We start from the raw sequence: 18,392 nt of genomic DNA, 5'->3' as shown, positions 1-18,392 counted from the left end.
AAAAAAAAAAAAAAAAAAAAAAAAAAAAAAAAAAAAAAAAAAAAAAAAAAAAAAAAAAAAAAGTTGTGTTGACTGAGAAAGCAGATGCATTTACAATTACAAATGTATAAAGCTGAAAGTACCTTCCATCTGCATAAAGACACCTCTCAAAAAAATAATTAAAAATAATAATAATAATAAAACTCACCTTACTTGAAATGCATGGGAGAATCGCCGGCGGATGGATCTGATCGTGAAAATCAGAGAGAGTTTGTCTAAAAATACCGAAGCTATCTTGTGAGTGGAACAAATCTGGCGGCGTTTGTAAGTTCAAATCTAAGGAATTTGAGAAGGGCGGCGGCGGAGGAGACGAGAGGTTCCAATCAGATACATTAATACTTGGGTAAATCTTGTTGAAGAATTCTCCAGGTTCAGTATGATCACCACCGTTGATCTGGGTTTTGATGAAGAGCTTGTGGCTGGGATCATTCAGATCGGAATCATTATTCTTGACGTGGTTTGTAGAAGGAAAAGGATGGAAATCTTGATTTGTAGAAGGACTGTTCAACATTTCTTCTTTGATCTTTCCACCAGCATGGAGAAAGTGAGAGAAGAAGCTCCCTGAAGAACTCGCACCATTCCATTGAAACCCCAAATCTTGAAGAAGCATTGAACTGTTCGTATTTTTCACCCCACAATCTGATCTTACTGGAACTGAAGAACTCAATCCATTGAATACTCTTGAGTTGTAGTTGCAAGTATTATTATTATTATTATTATTATTATTATTATTATTATTATTCCTGCCACAACACAACACCAAAATCTTCCAAATTACAAACCCTAATTTACTTCCATAATTATAGCAATCAAATGGGGTCTTGGGTATGTCCCAAATGTCTAAATTATTGATATTAAAAACCATATAAGTAAATCAATCCATACCCCTTAAACTTTAAAGCCGCCTCACCCAAATTAAATTGATAACATATAAGTAGCTTAACTGTAAAAACATCAGTAATTTTATTTTTGTAGAGAGAACTTACAAAGAGATATTGGGAGTCCAGCCATGGGTGCTTGGAAGGGAAAAGCAAGATGGAACGATGGGCGGAGAAGACGACGACGGTGACGACGAGGGAGGAGGAGGAACAAGAAGCTGGTCTTGAAGCTGGTGGAGGTTAGCCGTGGACTCCATAAACACAAGGAGTGAAGTTGATAAGTAATAAATATATGCTCTAACTACTGAGCCACATTCCCAGGTAACACAACCAAAGCATCATATTTTGCATTTTGACCCCTCACTTTTCTCCAAATTGCGTTTGTTTCCTCCAGACCTTACTAAAGTAGAGCCTTGAAAAGAAAGAAAGAAAGAAAGAAGGAAAGAAAGAAAGAAGAGAGCGTGGGGTTATTCATCCCCATACCCCTCTCACTCTCTTTAATTATTTATTCTTTTTCCCTCTCTTTCTTTCTTTATTTTTATTACGGCTTTTTCAAATATCATTAACAAACCCAGCTCCTTCCTTCGATCCCAAGGCTTTTCTAATCCATAACCTCTTTGCCAACTCAAATCATTAATCTCTATATTTAACTTAATTTAATTTAATTACACCACTAATCCCATATCCTAATTCCCTCTTGTATTTAAAAGAAATATAATTATTTTTTACTCATAAGAATTGTGGATAGCTGAAGATTGGGAATTATGTGGACATAATTTAATTATCCATAAAGGCAGCCTCGTGTCTGTAGAGAGTGTCCCATGGTCATGATTGTTAGTAGCATGCATTAAAAGTGGTTCTCTACCAGCAACCCTCCACCACGTGCAAAGTCTAGTGTTGAAGGCCCAAAATAAATATCTTAAAAATAAATAATAACCTTATATAACAACTCATCCAAACAAATTCTCATATAACCATATTTTTAACTTTGATTTGAGTAATTAAGATAAGGGTTAACTTTTTTTTATTTTTATAATTAAACATATGAAAAATATATATTCTTATAAATAAAGTTAAGCTTAGAATCGAGGTCCTTCCAAAACCGATGTTAGCAAGGGACCAACACTATCATTGGGCCAAAACCGACCCAAGTCTATTATGGCCAAGGGTCCAACCTAGGATAGACCATATCAATCCAAACTCGGTATAATACCAACATGCCTCCTAAACCCTAATCTCTACTAATAATGTTTGATTAATCTATCACACCTAAATGGTGTGAAAGTTATGATATAGAAATAATAATAAACGGAAATAACAATAAATGAAAAAATACCTATGATAATTGTCTTATAATAAAATATTAAATATGATATATATGGTAAACTATAATTTATTACTAAATATCCTTAACATCTACTCATGTAAATACGAGAGAGAGGAGAGAAAATTGGTTAAAAATCTTTATTAATATATACAAAATTATTAATATTTTTTATTTATATATATATATATATATACAAAGAAAGGTTGAGTTGGTGGGGGGTATGAGGGCCATGGACCAAATACCCTCTTCGGCTTCAAAACTTTGATTATGATGTTATGTCATTCCACCTAAGTGGGAAGCAGCATATTTGAGTACTTTCTATCCTCTAACAATATATTATTATATATATGCCATAAAATAAGCGATATATTATTTGTCTTTAATTTAATGTGTAACATATTGATAAAAATAAATGACTTCGAATTAAATTATTTGAATTTCAATAATTCATTTCAGCTATGTATGAATGAAAGTATTACCATATTACTCTCCTGAAAACAGACTCTACGGCATAATTTTCTTCAAAAAAAATTAATTGAACATAATAAGTAGTTGTCAATAATTTAAAAAAAAAAACATGAATAATTAAGAAATTTTTTTGACACAAAGAACAGGTGTAATGATTTATGCCTAGGATTTTGATCCGAATTCGATACATGATGGCTTCGACGTTCCCTTACATTTCCTATAACACGATCATGTTACCTTCTACTTGCTTCTAAAGAGTAAAGACTATTTACACAGACCAACACAAACATTCTAACATATTTTGTCTTTATTTACGTGCATCATATAAAAAATTCCAGAGAATTAATCTAGGAAAGATACACTTAACCGTGAAGTTCTTATAATTGAGTCATCCAAAACGAAAGTGCATCTTATTGATATACATAGTAACTTTCAATTTTTTTAAGTTTTTCTTAGTCGTCCTAATATCAAGATTGCTTTCATTTAGATCTGATCCCACTTTATTTATGTACCATTCATTTACTCGAGTGTTACCATGTTTATATTTATTTATGCCCAAAATTCAATCTCTATCATAAGAATAGCTTAGCAAAAGGGGTTTAATAATTAAAGGATAAATAATTTAATTAATAAGGAAGGAAAAAGAGGCATAATAATTTGATAGGCCCACTAAGAATCAAATCAGACTAAAAAGTTGATGGGAGAATGTGAGATCAGAGTATGGGCAACTCCTCTCTCTCTCTCTCTCTCTCTCTCTCTAAATATATATATATATATATATATGTATATATCTCCACATTTTGTACATTAATACTCTTAAATTCATTATAATAATATTTTTTTATATATAACTTTTTATTGTTTAAAGCTTTTCTTCTTTTTATAGACATCTTTTTACCTTTTTTGCCCTTTTACTTATATCTTAGCACTAAAGTTTGATGTATTTGTAGACATATATTAACGTAATTAATTAAGCATTAAAAACTTTGAGATCTGATGTACTGGAAAGATTCCTCCCCTCAAAATAATGGTTTCCATTTGTATATTGGGTTTGTATACAAATAATTAGATTAATATATGAAAAATTAAATTTATAAACCTAAATATATATATTTTTTAAATTGTTAATGGTGATCACTTTAGGTTAAATGCCAACATAATGGATCAAACTGTTGTCCAATAAAATTGATCAAAGAGGTAAAAATAGTCAATTTTGAGTTAAAAAACATGTCATTTGAATCACTCTCAAAGCAGTAAAGTAACAGTAAAAGTAATGTATATAAATGACAGATTACTCTTTACATTTTAGGGTTTTGAAAATGGTAACTTTTCCCTCCCAACGAATCTCTACCTCTCTCTCTCTTTACTCATTAACCTTTTTCTCTCGACTTCCTTCTTCAGGAAGATCTGTTTTTTTTACTAGCGTGAGATCTCATATTAGTTGGAGAAGAGAACAAAGTATTTGCTTATAAGGGCGTGAAAACCTCTCTTTAACATACACATTTTAAAACTGTGAGACTGACGGCGATATGTAACGAACTAAAGCTAACAATGTGTACTAATAGTGGGTTTGAGCTGTGTGAACAAATTAAGAAAGAATTGATTAGATTGTTTGAGTTTAAAATGTTAAAATTGGGAGAAGAAAAAAAGTAAATAAAATGAAGGATGCTTTCTAAAAGTGAGAATCTAAAGAAGAAATTGAAAGGAAAATGATTTAATTAATTAGTTAGGAGTTAATAATTGTTGAGTCGTTGACAAGGCTAGGTGGGTAATTAATAATATTCCAGCATCTGGTTTTTTAGTCTTTTTTGGGGCACAACCCTTAAAAGAAGGGTTTAAAGTAAGAGATTTAAAGGTGGGTTTTTTTCAGAAGAAGACAAAACATTGGAACAAGAGAATATTTGCTTTCTAAAATTTAGGGCACGGCAAAATAAATATTTAAATGCTTAGGGGCCATACCCATACCCTCCTCCTCCCTTCCCTTCTTTTTACACTATTTTATACATCCAAACAAACAATATATTATTATTTTTGACCTATACATTACACAAATATCATTGCCTTCCCTATATCATATTCAAATAAATAATTAATTTTTTAAGTTTTATTAAAACAATAAGTTTACTATATTGTTAAAATTACTTATTTGGTTTATTTGGTACCTAAAGTTTATAGTATTACATACGAGATATGATTTTATTTACATAAAAAATGTAAGTAAATTAAACTTGGATTAAAATGTCATTTTTAGATTCATTCAATTTAAATTTATCTATTTTAAAATTTTTAAAGTTAATTTTTGTATTATCAATAAATATTAAAATTAACCATTAAATATTATTTAAATATTATCAATAAATATTAGTATTTTCTTATTGAATTTTGTATATATTATTATTTAAAAAGATAATATAATATAGAAACTCACAAGGTTAATAGAAAACTAATTATTTTTCTATAAAATTAACCATTAATTAGCGTAGAAATTAACCTTAAGATTTACTAAAGGTATACAAAAACTAAATTTAAATATTTGAAAATATAAGAACTAACATAAAACACGAATGGAAGGATTAAAATGATATTTTATCTTCAACCTTTTTTATTTCTCAATATTAATTATAAAGAAGGAAAAAAAAAACATAGGCATGTTGACAATGTTAAAGTGTCTTTCCTTGACCAGGTTCGGTACAGACATGCTCTACCCCTTGGTTTTTCTTTTTCTTTTCTTTTTCTTACCAAGTTCCAAATAATAATAATAAATAAATAAATAATAATAATAATAATAATAGAAAAAAGGTTTGCTCATTAATGGCAGAAGAGTTAAAAGAAATGGTGGTTCTTAAAAAACAAATCTCCAATGGTGCGGTACACCCCAACAGACATATATAGAGAATAAAGGGCACATCTATGAACACAAGTTTTGTCTTTTTTCCAACCTTAATTATTAAAAAAAAATATATATACATACATTAAATTATATTGTTTTCCCATTTTTCCATTTATATATTAAACAAGTTGACCTTTTAAATTTTTGGTTCATTCATTTGTCTTTTTTTCCTAAATAAAAATGGTTGGATCCAATTCTCTTCTCCAACTTATCTTTATGTGCATTAATAGACAAAATTTAAAGATAAGGTCGGTTTGGGTTTAATTGATCATTACAGTCAATTTTGGCAATTTTTCCTTTGAAGATAAGATTGCTTCTTTTAATTGAGCATCTCAATTTCACTCAAATTTTGCAAATACAACAAGGTGAATGCGATATTTATACATGGATTGAAATATAAAACTCTCTCAACCTTATTTTTTACCCAAAAAGATTACCACTTCTCAAGATTCCCTCCTAAATGTCTTTACCACTTCTCAAGATTCCCTCCTAAATGTCTTTTCATTTTTAATTAATTATTTCTATAGGTTAAGAAGAAAATTTAGGCAGTATGGATCTTTGATATTCTAAATGAAATACCTATTAAAGATATTAGGTACCCTTTTAGGTTTTCTATACTACATTGGGGGAAAAGTTATTATGAAATTCGTACCTTTTGAATCACCAATTACTAGATATCTTCAAAAGATTTCACAACTGCAATTACTAGCAAGTAATATTTCAATTTCTAAGATCATACTCGAAGCACATACTAATTATTAAATAACTAATTGCGTGAGAAAGTTTCTAATGAAAATATAAATAGTGTGAGGAAGGTTCTTGGTGTTGTTTCAATTTTTTGAAAATTTTTATTGATATTTGGGTGATGTTTTTGTTATATTTCGTAGATATTTTTTTTAATGATATAATGGTTACCCTTATGTTGATAGAATTGTAAGACCTTCATCGCTTTGAAAACAATCCTTGGCAAAGAGGTATACACTTGCACATTCCATCCACTGATATGACCATTTATGTATGCGTTTATTTATTTTTGGGCCTATAACAAAACAAAGCCTGTTTTCTTCGTTTGTGGGCCGAAAGGCCGATTCTGGGTCACGTCTAGGGCCCAACACTAACAAAGCGCTTGATTTTCCATTTCGAAGTCCAAATCCAAGAACGATACAGTATACTCTTAAGAAAATTTTCATATAAGCACATTCCTAGCTGGAAATGAAAAGAAACTAGGTTAAGACCCAATCTAGGGATCTATTAGGGCCTAAGGAAAAGATAAATTGGGCAAAATGTCCTTTTCTATAAATTCACAAATCTAAAGCAAAATTGCACACCGTAGGAAGACTAGGATTGCCCCTATGGGGTTTGATATCAAGGATAGTCTAAAACCGCCATGAAGCTTTGAAATTTTCTTTAGGAAAGTGATAAATTTACAAATTTATAAGAGATTCTAAAATCAGAACATAATCATGTCCTAGAAATAATTCAAGGATTACCTTATAATATCATATTTAACTCTAAAAAAGTCTGATATTTTATCTTTCTATACAAGAATATCATAAAACCAAATAAAAATGTCTCTATAACTAAAATCGATAAGAGTACTCTTAAATTGGATCCCATGCAATTAGTTTATAATATTAAGATCAAACCATGCATCCTAAGCAGAGAAAGGGAGAAATGTTGAAGGTGAAATTAGACTATAAGGACAAATATAAAAGACGGTGAAATTAGACTATAAGGACAAATATAAAAGACCGGATCAAATAAGGATAAAATATCCAACACAAAAAGTCAAGGAGGATCAAATAAGGATAAAAATATCCATCACCAAGTACAACTGATTGAAGCATGAAGGAAACTAAACCACTAAACAAAGGAGAGAAGGAAACTAAACCACTAAACAAAGGAGAGAAGGAAACTTGGGTCAAGGCCTAAGTTTCTTGGTTGGAGGCACAAACCGAACGAGTCTTGATCCTTGTTATCCTGGTCTAATTTAATTTTGATCATCTTTTATCCTAATCCAAGAAGTAATCGAGAAAACCCTAATTAAAAGATTATACAAACACTCTTCGCAAGTACAACTAAATCTAAAACTTGGAAATTTTCAAATTTCTAAACTGTCGCTAAGCATCATAATCTATTGTGGCAAGCAACAGATGTCTGCAGATTTTTCTTGTAGACCACGTTCTTGTTCTTTCAAACAAGTTTTACCTTGTTGTAATGTGAATATCAGGTGTGTTCCTGTCCAAATTTACAACACAAGATTTAAGACAAAGCATACAGTATTCCGCTACACTTCACCATTTGCATATCCTTTATATCATTTCTAATCGACATTTATTCGAAGTGAATTGGCTTATCAAAGGAAATAAAAGATAAAATCATGGGCTCTATTCAAAATGCACCATCATTCAATATTCTTATATGGTACTAACCCCGAGATACGTTCTTCCATTCATACGCTAACCAATGGTATAGGCATTAATTCCCTTCGTACAAATATGAACTAATTCATAACATAAGCAAAAACACTTTAGTTATGGAGCAAATTGAAGACTCGTGTTTATGAAAAAATGTTGAACCGAAATGCTTAAAAAAATATCTTTTTGAAAAACGCTTAAACTAAGAGACAATCCAAACAAGCTCTTAATTTGCCACTATTTCTTTCACTATTCTAATATCTTCTTCAATTGCTACTTACTATAAAAGTTGAACCGATAATTAAAACTCCATTCAATATATTTAACATATTCTCAACAAACTCACACGTATGAACTCAAATATTTGCATAAATCAAGCAAATAGACTTTGAAGTCGAGAACTATAGAACTGGAAACTCAAAACTTAATATTCTAATACTTGATCACCAGCAAGTTCAAAAGTTCAAATCAAATATATTAAAGTAAATTCCAGAGCATCGACATGTCCTACTACTCAGAATATGGAGCCACTCAGGCTTAATGTATTTTTTTAGCGTGCAATATTGATAACTTTAAGCATTCCACTATGAACATTGTAACCACAGTTATCCTGAGATGCATTTGATGGGTGTGGGTATTCATACTCATACTCTACAAAAGGATAATAAAAAAAAATTAAAAAAAAAGGGTTCGCACATGCACTAACACAGCCTCAGATAACCAAATCCACGACAAGTATTTACTGACAGTGCAGGTAAAAATAGTAAATAAGAGAATCAAGATCGAGGAAGTTTACATTCACAATCGAGCGACGTATGAATTTGCTTGTGTCACATATCTCACCCACCTATACGGATTATAGGTGTTGGACTTCTTTGCAATCTGCAAGTACTTAACCTGCATGTAAAAGGGAAGATGTTAGCATCTTATAATCGATTATCAAAGGAGATAACTCGATTCTGCTCAGATAACATGCCTGGAGCTTTGAAGCGTTGTACATTGGAATTGTGAAGGTCATACTAACAGGTCCAGATTCTTTCACGATGTTTCCTGCCATAGAAAATATATTTTTTATTCATATATTTATTTCCTAAGAAAAATATCTTGTTCGTCAATGTACAAAATTTACCATGTGATTCTTGTGAAAATGTGAGCCTTGCACGCAAAGTATGTTCAGATCCACCAACAATCTGCCATGTAACGCCTATTAGTAACAATAAGATTAATGCAGACATCTAATGACAAGACAACACGAGATTGGCATTCTGTTATGCTCCCAATAGTTAGGGAGAAAATGAGACTAATAGTGAAAAGGGTAAAAGAAAGGGAAGTTAGTTATGTTGGATTCTCCAGGGTACTTGGTATGGGGGAAGTGATGCACGAGTGAGGCAAGGAGAAATTGTGAGGGTTTTGAAAAGGGAGAGAAGGTGATCCTTCCAAATTGGCCTAGTGAGCGTAATTGAGCTCATAGCTCTCTTTGGCTTGTCGATAACCAAATAATGCAAACTTGATACCTAACACCTTCAGTTAAAATATTTTTTTTTTAAAGGAAACAAATAATTTTTTTGAATTAATGAAAAGGAAGAGGGAAATACCCTAGTATTCCAAAAGGGTTATGTAAAGGCTCTACAATCGGCACATGCATAAGACAAGCCATAAAAATAAGTAATTCTAGGAAAGGAGCTAACTTACAAAGTATTAGTTGACTAGTGTATAAACTGATAATTCCTTAATTAAGTAAAGGAAGTAAAGAGACAAATCATATGCACAGAATAACTTGCCGCTCATGCTCTTGAAAATTATTGATAAACAGAGTTCATTTAAGAGGAAGTTTATAGGAAGTGTCTTGCCTTCTTCAAACCCCATTCAAGCCTCTTGGTCGCTTCTTTAAAATCAGTTGTATTTCCTACTGCTCCAGGTTCCAACTCAAAGCTGACTCTGAAAATGTCATAAATAGAAGAATGATTAAAGCAACGGAGATTATACGACTAAGCTCTAAGAAATGAGTTCAAGCCAAACTAAACCAAACCAAACCCAACCCAACCAAAAATGACAACCATTTACGAATGACCTTTTTCTATGCTACACTACACACACCTTGTCGTGAAAGTTGGCAGTGGCATCTGAACCATAACCGTGTTTGCTGTGATGCTTGAGGCAAATTCAGCACGAACTTTAAGAATTACTTCAGCCTGAAAATTAAAAAGTCCTTTTCAATAACAAAAATCATAAAGAATGTTAACATACAGGAGGGAAGTTATTTCAACCTTAAGGGGGCCTGCTTCTTCAATTAAGGCATTAATACGAAATGGAGGCTTGAATTCCTGAGTCATTCGATAATTCATGACAGGAAATTCACCTTCCGGTGGTACCTTTTAAAATAGAATCAAGAATGAGTCTCAATTCACAAGCAAACTCAAGCAAATAACTTGCGTCCTTTTTTACTAACCAAGACCAAAGTTCTGTCAGAATCAAAATTATCAAGATGCACAGATTCATGAAAATTACAATCATCAAGGATGACTGTTCCTCCACCAGATGAACTGCTATAATCTGTCACCAGAGGTTGAAGCTGGATGAGTCCAAGGAAAATGTAATTGGTTGAGAAAATAGAAAACAATCAAACAAAATAAATATACAAAATAGATATAAACTTTATCTGTGTGTTAGAAGGGAAGGACAGTTCCCAACCCCGTCAGGGGAGATACCAACCATGTCTCCTTTAATTGAACACAAAGATAAAAAGCCTTTATCAACTTAATTTGCTATTTCTATAGAAGAAAATTATAAAGTTTTGGTGCAAATAGACATCAGTCACTTAAAATATCAATAACTAAAAGAAGTCTTAAATTGAAATATGGAGACGGTAATTTATACAACTCCTTTAATCATCCATCATATGTCTTTGTGTAGATAGAACACAATGACGGGAGAGCATCTCATATTAAAAACACACATAAAAACATATACGCATATAGAAGAACAAACAATAAAGAAAACCCATAGAAGATGATAGAATTCACCTTTATTATTAACAAACAAAGGGCATAGAACTTTCACAATCAGAAAATAAAATAAAAATAAAAATAATTCAACCCTTACTTTTTTCTAGCTCCTGTAGAACCTTACAGAACCAATAATCAATAAATATGCCCTAACAGAATACAGAACCAATAAATATGCAGAACCTTACCGTAGATTGACCTTCCACCTCTTCCAATGCTCAAGTCCTCATTAAGAGCAAGTCGAATTTCTGGGTTACCGGTAAGATAGCTCTTCATTTGAATGGTACCATCAATCTCTGAAGTAAGTATATAACCCTGTAGTCAACATAAAATGATTCATTATGAAAACATCGACCCAAAAAATATATATACATTTAGCATGAGTTATAGTTGTTAGATAATTTTCCTTATCCTAATATGATGAGATGCTTGCCAATTGTAGAATTATAAGCTAAAAGCATGATACCATCTAACAAGATGCATCAAAAAAGATTGTAGTCACCAAATTCAAGTTAAGGAATCTCAATTCTCAGAAGTTGGTCTTCTCTCTCATTTTCTCCAAACATGTAGTTCTCATGTCGTCAATGAATGAGTAAAACAATAAGGCTCACAAAACATTTCTACTAGTTCAGAAAGTTTACAATGAAATCATGGAATTCTTGAATTCTCCCAATGCTTTTCTATTGACTCCCACACCTAAGTTTTAAGAAGTAATAGTCTGCCTCAATCACTGACATCTTGTGCTGACAACTGCTCTATCAAGGTAAACTAACCAACTACTGACTTACTCCTACATGCAAACCAAATCATTTAAGTCCAAGCAGGGGCTACCAAAGACGTACTCAGTTATTATGAAGGGTGTATCTTTTATTCACCTAAAAATTTGGAGAAGGCAATGAATAGTCGAGAAAAATGAAGGATTGTCTTTCTAATATTTACTTTGTACATGAGATAGAGAAAACCACATGAAAAAAGTCTCCTTGCTCATTCCAATTCCAGAAGTCAAAACTAAGCAGGCATCAAAAGCTGATGCATAAAAAATTTAAAATACCAGTCAACAGCTCCGCGTTATGCACATTAAAAATTTTCATGTGAATTCTCTGATAAGTTTAACCGAATTGAAGATAACAAAGAAGAATGACTGGAGCTGTACAGAAATAACAGAAAAATACTCACACTTGAGCTGAATGTAACACTAATCTTCTCGATTATGTCAACAAAAATTTCCTCTCTATTTCTACCTCCAGGCTCATTTCCAACCACAGACTTAGTGACAGCCGTACCTGGCATCCGTTTGTTCCCTTGCTTCAAGAGACAAGTAAAGAAAGTCCACTCAAGAAACATTTAAAGCATAAAATTTGAAAAGGATTGTTGCATAGTAAAGGAAATACCACAAAAATGGAAGCCGGACCAAGGGGAGGCAAACGTGCAGCATCAACCACAATTGGCTCATTAAATACATATGACTTCAGAACCTCAGTTGATGTTGTTTGTACATAACCAAAATCCTAATTCCAATTGAAAACCATATAACAGATCATGAGGCTTTTAAAAGAAAAACTTAACCACTGGTCTTAAAATATATGATTTGCGGTGCAATAAGGTAGAGCAAATCGAGCAGTTGGTTCATTAAATCCTGAGAAGGGATAGGGAAAGAATAATAAACTTACAATAACTTCATCCAGCAACTCATACACAAGAACAAAGTTTTTCCTGAGGGAATCTTCATTGAGAACCCCAAGGTAATCTTTGATAACACGTGCAATTCTTTGAAGAAGTTCAAGAACAAGAGAAGGTGATGCATTAATCCTTGTTGTCGCAACAAATAAGAGTCCTACAACCTTCACGTGAAAGTAGTTTACGCCATCCAAATTCTGCAGACAAGGGAAAATGACACCAAAAGAAATGTAAAAATTAAAATATATGAGAAAGAAACCATCTGATCAAAATCTCTCGTTGAGAAGAGAAGTCAATAAATGACACCGATAAACACATAATCCAATATTTTCATGCATAAAACTATTACGTTTGTTATAACAATTATTTCAGCATACATTGCACTCATTCTCCTATTCCGACACACAAAGCCCGTGTCCTGCACAAGCTGGTGGAATGCAGGAAAGATGAACAAAGATATCATACTTTTGATATCGCCATAAACAGTGGTAAAGGTCATTACTGCATATTAAAAAAAATCCTAAAATGGTATCAAAGAATCATTTTAGCATAAATCGTAATCAATGCCTCATCTGAGAGACACGGCTAATAGCCTATAACAAAACCTGGTGGAATGCAGGGAACAAATGCACGAAGATACCGTAGATTGCATACTAACTACGATGCAGAAAGTAGGGAACACGACTGCCTATTGAAGAACTCATAAAATAAGTCTAAAAACCGCTTTTAATTTGGATCTGCAGTCGAAATTATAACAATCAAGTGAGCATGCAGAAGACAATATGCCAGTAGACTACCACGCAGTCAACACATGAAAATACCTACAAAGACAGGTGGCGCATCTCCTTCTCCGTCTTCCTTCCAGAATTTTACTTTTCGGAAAAAGATCTCAGCACTTCCTTTCGGTACTTCGCCACGATCTGCATACATTTAACAATAACCACGACATATTGAAGAATTTTATTCGTCGTATCAAATTGGAGACTAATTTCATGCTCATAAGCTGAAGTAGCACTAATTTCCGATTGCTACGACAGTTCAATACAACAAATTACAAGTTTTATGTTTCCTAAGCCGTCACGCCATTCCGATTCAGAATAGATTACGTGAAAGAAAACAGTACGAAAATTGAAACGAGAACCGATGCAATTCAAAGAAGGGAAAGGGAAGACAACAAAAACACATCAGATCTGGAAAGAAAATTACAATCTCGGAATACAATGTTGTCGCCTCTCTGCGAGAGCACGAAGAACTGCGAAATCATTGCCAAACCTGAGCAACCGTATCGAGCTTATAAAAAATCAGTATCGTCTCCGATTAGCAGACACAGCAGCGCGCGAAGGAACTCAATCGGATGGGAGACTCCCCAAAGAACTCCCTCGGTAAGAAAGTAAACTCGGACCTGCTAGCTGTTTGACACGTCGGTATACATCACGAGGGAATCACGTGAGTGGAAACACAAACTTGGGCCGACAATTTTAAGCCCTATCTTCCTGGCCCATTTTGAACTGTGAGCCCGTGAACTGAACCGTGGTAAAAGTACAAGCCCACAAACTAAACCATGGAAAGTTTGCCAAAACGGTGCCGTTTATATTTTAAATAATAATATTGCAATATAATACTCAAATCTACCGCCCCACTAGAAGAAAAATATATATATTTGATATTTTGAACTTTTTAGCATCCTCAATCCAATGAGAAAAGGATATCATGTAGGGTCTTTTTTTATTTATTATTATTAATAATAAATAAATTTTAAATTATTTATTGAAAATGGGAATGTCAAACTTTGGATTCCGAGGAACAAATCTTGAAAGCATATTAATTTAAAATAAAATAAATAAAAAGTTTGTGATTTCTCTCGTGCTGTATATATGAGTTTACACTTCAGTTAGAGAGAAGAACAAAACATTTTTTTATAAGAGGATAAAAATCTATATCTAATAAACGTGTTTTAAAATAAGTATGAGACGACTGACGATATGTAACAAGCAAAAAGCATATAATGTCTATCAGTGGTGAGAGAAAGTTAGGTGTCGAAAAGAGATGGGATGGTGAGATTGATGGTTGGACGGCAGAGTGACCGACTTTTGCAAAAGCACGAGGTGAGAGCACATTCTCGGAAGTGTACCTTGGTGGATATTTTGCTTCCTTTTTAAGGTACTGTACGTTTTGACCCACATGGACGCCCCTGCTTTCTTTTTGCCATAGCTGGGCTTGGGCTTGCAAAATAGGCGCTGCCTGCATGGGTGAATTCCACTAGTTTCTTTTTTTAAAAAATATAATATTTAATTATATTACTCTATATTTAGATGGATTATGATGTTACCCATTCATTTTTCGGATTTTAAATTTTTTCAAAAATAATGTCAAATAAGTGAATGACACGTGTATGGTGCAAGAGGGAGGAGAGTGGAGTACTAAGAATAACAGAGCCATCGGGTGGAAGGCGACGAGTTGAGTGAAAAACAACAAAGCAGAAGAGAACAAAGCCAAATCGTCGAGGAATATCGGCGGGCCACCCAAATCTCCTGAGTTGTTAGATTATTTTCTTACTTCAACGCGGTTAATTTTAAGCAGTAAAAGAAGAATATACTTTTTTTCGACTACAAATAAGATCCTCGTTAATTAACTCAAATATCTGCGTCCTTCTCAATCCCTTTCACCGTCTCCAAAAATTACAATTCCACCAGCAGCTCCCACCCTTGGGATTGCGACCCTGCAATCTGCACCTCATTTTACGGTTTTGGTGTTCTGAGTGTCTGACTCTGATATCATTTATAACAGCTTGAACAATTTAAGAACTGGAAGTTCAAATAATGTTGTTACAAGCGGAAGAGGAGGGGGTGAGGTATGTAGGGAGATTTGTCGAGTTGTTTATGGCAGTGGAGGGTGATTAAGGTTGGGTCAGTGTCCCATAAGAGAAACAAGTTTTAAAGCCTCTGACCCCTTTGCCTTGTCCTCTACCACTATCTTTTTAGCTTTTCTACACAACAAATGCATACTTGTTACCCACATTTGGTGATATAGATAGTGGGGAAAACCCCTCTTTTTTAAGAGTTGTTGCAGTGATTCAACAATCAAATTTGAAGAAAAGATGCAAGCACCACCTAAACTTTCAGCATCCCATTGCAATAATTGAGGCAAGGTTTGTGTGTTTTGGAAACCCATATTAAATGGTATGAAGAAATGTATGTAAAACCCTTTATTATTTGTTTTTTTATACCACTTCAGAATTGTGTCTAAATCAAGAAAGATATGGGTTTTCCTTTTACCTCTTAGGGCTAAAATTTTAATGCAATAATGCTCTTCATCCATATGCACTATCAAAACTTTGCTCCTTTCACTTTCTCTCCCCCAAAATGGATGAATAACACACCCTCTAGTACTCTTTTACTGTCCATCAACCTTTAAGCTTAGGACCCATTTGTTGCTAACCGGCACCAGAGACATCAAAGTTTGATGGGAGGGAGTGCAAGTTGGTGAATGCTGATAGCTATTGCATTCCTCTTTTCCCTCTTTTCCCTCTTTTCATCTTTTTAGGGTTTTGTTGTTTATGTGGTGAAGCCTATGCCTACTTCCAAGTTTCACAGAAATTGAATTCTTTCGATTCCTAAAATCATGTTTTCATTAGTTTTACGACCGTCAAGATATTGCCCGCTTTTGCTCGTTACATATCGTCGTCATCCTCACATCATAAGAAATGTTTCATTCTCCTCTCTAATTAACGTGAGATCTCATAATCCACCACCTCAGAGACCCAGTGTCATTGCTGGTACATCATCCTGTGTCTGGCTCAGTACTTTAATTATTCTCTCCAACGGACTCGGATCTCACACTTTTAGCTTACTATTTTGAGATGGTTTCTTATGCAAGTGAATGGGAAATAAATGAATACATGCACTAAAAAGTTAAAGGAATTAGGTCTTCCATCCAAATCAAAAAGCATTAAAGACATCAACCTTGTTTAGTGATATTGTTTTGGTGTTTTGATGTTTAGCTTTTGCTTTTTTCTTGCATCATGGCTAGTCATTTTACACGTTCTTTTTATTTCCCCTCACTATGATTTGTTCCCATTTTAAGCTCCTAATCAGATTAATTACTCTACCATTAATTTTTTTTTGGCCTTTTTGCGATTTTAAGCGTAAAAATATGTAATCCCAAATAAGTCAAGAAAAGGTTTTAGGTACCGAACGTTCTATTAATAATGAAAACGATTCGTCAACCTAGTTAGAATGTTTGTAATAATCGAAGCATACTGCTAGTAGATATTGTTTGTTTTAGCTCGTTATGTATTATCATCATTTTTTAATCTTCTTATAAACTATGTAATAATTTTTTTTTATATAATAATGAAAAAAACAATCATTTTAGTTTAGTGATTTTGAATCGAAATCAATTGAAAGTAATAAATAATTTTAATTATAAAAAATTAGAATTTCAATTCATAAAATTATTAGTTTAAAATTTCTAATCAAACACTAAATTGGAAAACTTTTAAATTCTTGGATTATATTTTAATGTTAATTGTGGAAGATTTGGACACGTGTCAAATATTTGCCTTGCAAGTTTAATGCCCGAAGATTTTCAAAAAATAAAAAATAAACAACGCCATAATTTAAGTTGCGGAATGTGATAGGCTGAGGCGGAGTAACTGTGAAGGACAAAAATGGAATTTCGTTTAAAAAGACGATAGTACCCTTCGACCATTCCCTCGCCCTGCTTTGGGGTGCCACGTGTCGGCATCGCAACTAAAGAGCAATCAGGCTCCCGGCGTAAAGTTCTCTGGCTCGCCGGTGCGGTAAAAACCGAAACTATAATTTACCCATGACTTAAATAATTTATTATTTAAAAGAATAATGTGAATAATTATATTTATAAAATTAAAATCATGGTATCTTGATGTTATAACCTCTGGGATGAGGACAATTAAGTCAATAAAGTAGAATATTCGAACAAAATATAGATTGGAAGGCTAAAATTTATAGTTTAAAATGCATGGCATCAACTTGCGCATCAAATTATTATTATCATCATTATTATTATTATTATTATTATTAATTATTGAAGTAGTTAAAATGTTTTAAATAAATAAAATAGACAAAAATGGTAATATTTTTAATTTTATTGATGGATTGAGGTAGAAAGCGAGTGGGGGTGCACCCCCAGCTGGAATTGGACGGTTGTGAGCGATCCATCTGTACTACTCTTGCTTCGATTCCGATGCCCCTCTCCAACTTTCACCTTTTCATTTCCACCCTTCATTTTTCCTTTTCTTCTCTTTTCCACCCCTTAATTATTCTATATATTGCCTTCTCGCCACTCTCAAAATCCCTTCCCTTCTTCCTTCTTCCCTCTGTTCCCTCCATCTCTCCGCCGTCTCCCGTTCTCTCCCTCTCCCTCTCCGCCGTCCCCGAGAGATTTAATCTGTTCCATATCTCTTAATATAGATGCTAGAAACCGTGTCGTTAACGCTTGAGATTGATGTCTCCGGTTCTCAGTGAAATCCTCCGTTCCGGTTTCACCATAAGCTCATCTCTCCGCCGCCGCACCCACTTAGTTCAGTCCTTCTCCGTTGTATTCCTCCACTGGTTCTACGTCTTCTCATGAACCGTTTCCCCTCACTCCCACTCTAATATATATATATATATATATATTCCCTCAAAAAAAAAAAAAAAAAAAAAAATCTCC

General features: G+C 33.2%; 2 protein-coding genes and 1 non-coding gene across 7 annotated transcripts in view; all 3 read right to left on the bottom strand.

Annotated features, from left to right (window-relative positions):
• LOC111446765 (transcription factor bHLH110-like) overlaps positions 1 to 1,381 on the bottom strand; it is a 3,243-nt gene extending 1,862 nt beyond the window's left edge. Inside the window, exons 1-2 of one of the 4 annotated variants that reach the window (XM_023085710.1) lie at positions 1,025 to 1,381; positions 188 to 757 (exon numbers count right to left, since the gene is read on the bottom strand). In XM_023085710.1, coding sequence (XP_022941478.1) covers positions 188 to 757; positions 1,025 to 1,174 — 720 coding nt within the window. In that variant the 5' untranslated portion in view covers positions 1,175 to 1,381. The remainder of the gene's footprint in view (positions 1 to 187; positions 758 to 1,024) is intronic. The other 3 variants (XM_023085711.1, XM_023085712.1, XM_023085713.1) reach the window with 3 other exon arrangements.
• A 5,993-nt stretch (positions 1,382 to 7,374) lies between these two features.
• Positions 7,375 to 14,090, bottom strand: LOC111446118 (AP-4 complex subunit mu-like). 2 transcript variants are annotated; one of them, XM_023084785.1, is made up of 14 exons: positions 13,908 to 14,090; positions 13,527 to 13,621; positions 12,695 to 12,898; positions 12,416 to 12,532; positions 12,201 to 12,329; positions 11,213 to 11,339; positions 10,469 to 10,572; positions 10,287 to 10,391; positions 10,117 to 10,211; positions 9,870 to 9,957; positions 9,149 to 9,209; positions 8,996 to 9,069; positions 8,816 to 8,916; positions 7,375 to 7,840 (listed from the first exon to the last, which is right to left on the bottom strand). In XM_023084785.1, exons 1-13 carry the CDS (start codon positions 13,963 to 13,965, stop codon positions 8,818 to 8,820), a joined length of 1,356 nt encoding a protein of 451 aa, XP_022940553.1. In that variant the 5' UTR covers positions 13,966 to 14,090; the 3' UTR covers positions 7,375 to 7,840; positions 8,816 to 8,817. The 2 variants fall into 2 exon arrangements, with proteins under 2 accessions (XP_022940553.1, XP_022940552.1); XM_023084784.1 differs by lacking the exon at positions 7,375 to 7,840 and having other exon boundaries at positions 8,466 to 8,916.
• LOC111446821 lies at positions 10,636 to 10,753 on the bottom strand. Its single transcript, XR_002711160.1, has one exon. It is a non-coding gene; the product is annotated as a U6atac minor spliceosomal RNA (small nuclear RNA).
• Positions 14,091 to 18,392: the final 4,302 nt, after the last annotated feature.

Source organism: Cucurbita moschata, unplaced genomic scaffold, assembly GCF_002738365.1.
Source record: "Cucurbita moschata cultivar Rifu unplaced genomic scaffold, Cmos_1.0 Cmo_Scf00008, whole genome shotgun sequence".
Lineage (NCBI taxonomy): Eukaryota > Viridiplantae > Streptophyta > Magnoliopsida > Cucurbitales > Cucurbitaceae > Cucurbita > Cucurbita moschata.
Note: the sequence above shows the minus strand (reverse complement) of the source record. Positions and strands in the feature narration are given on the sequence as shown.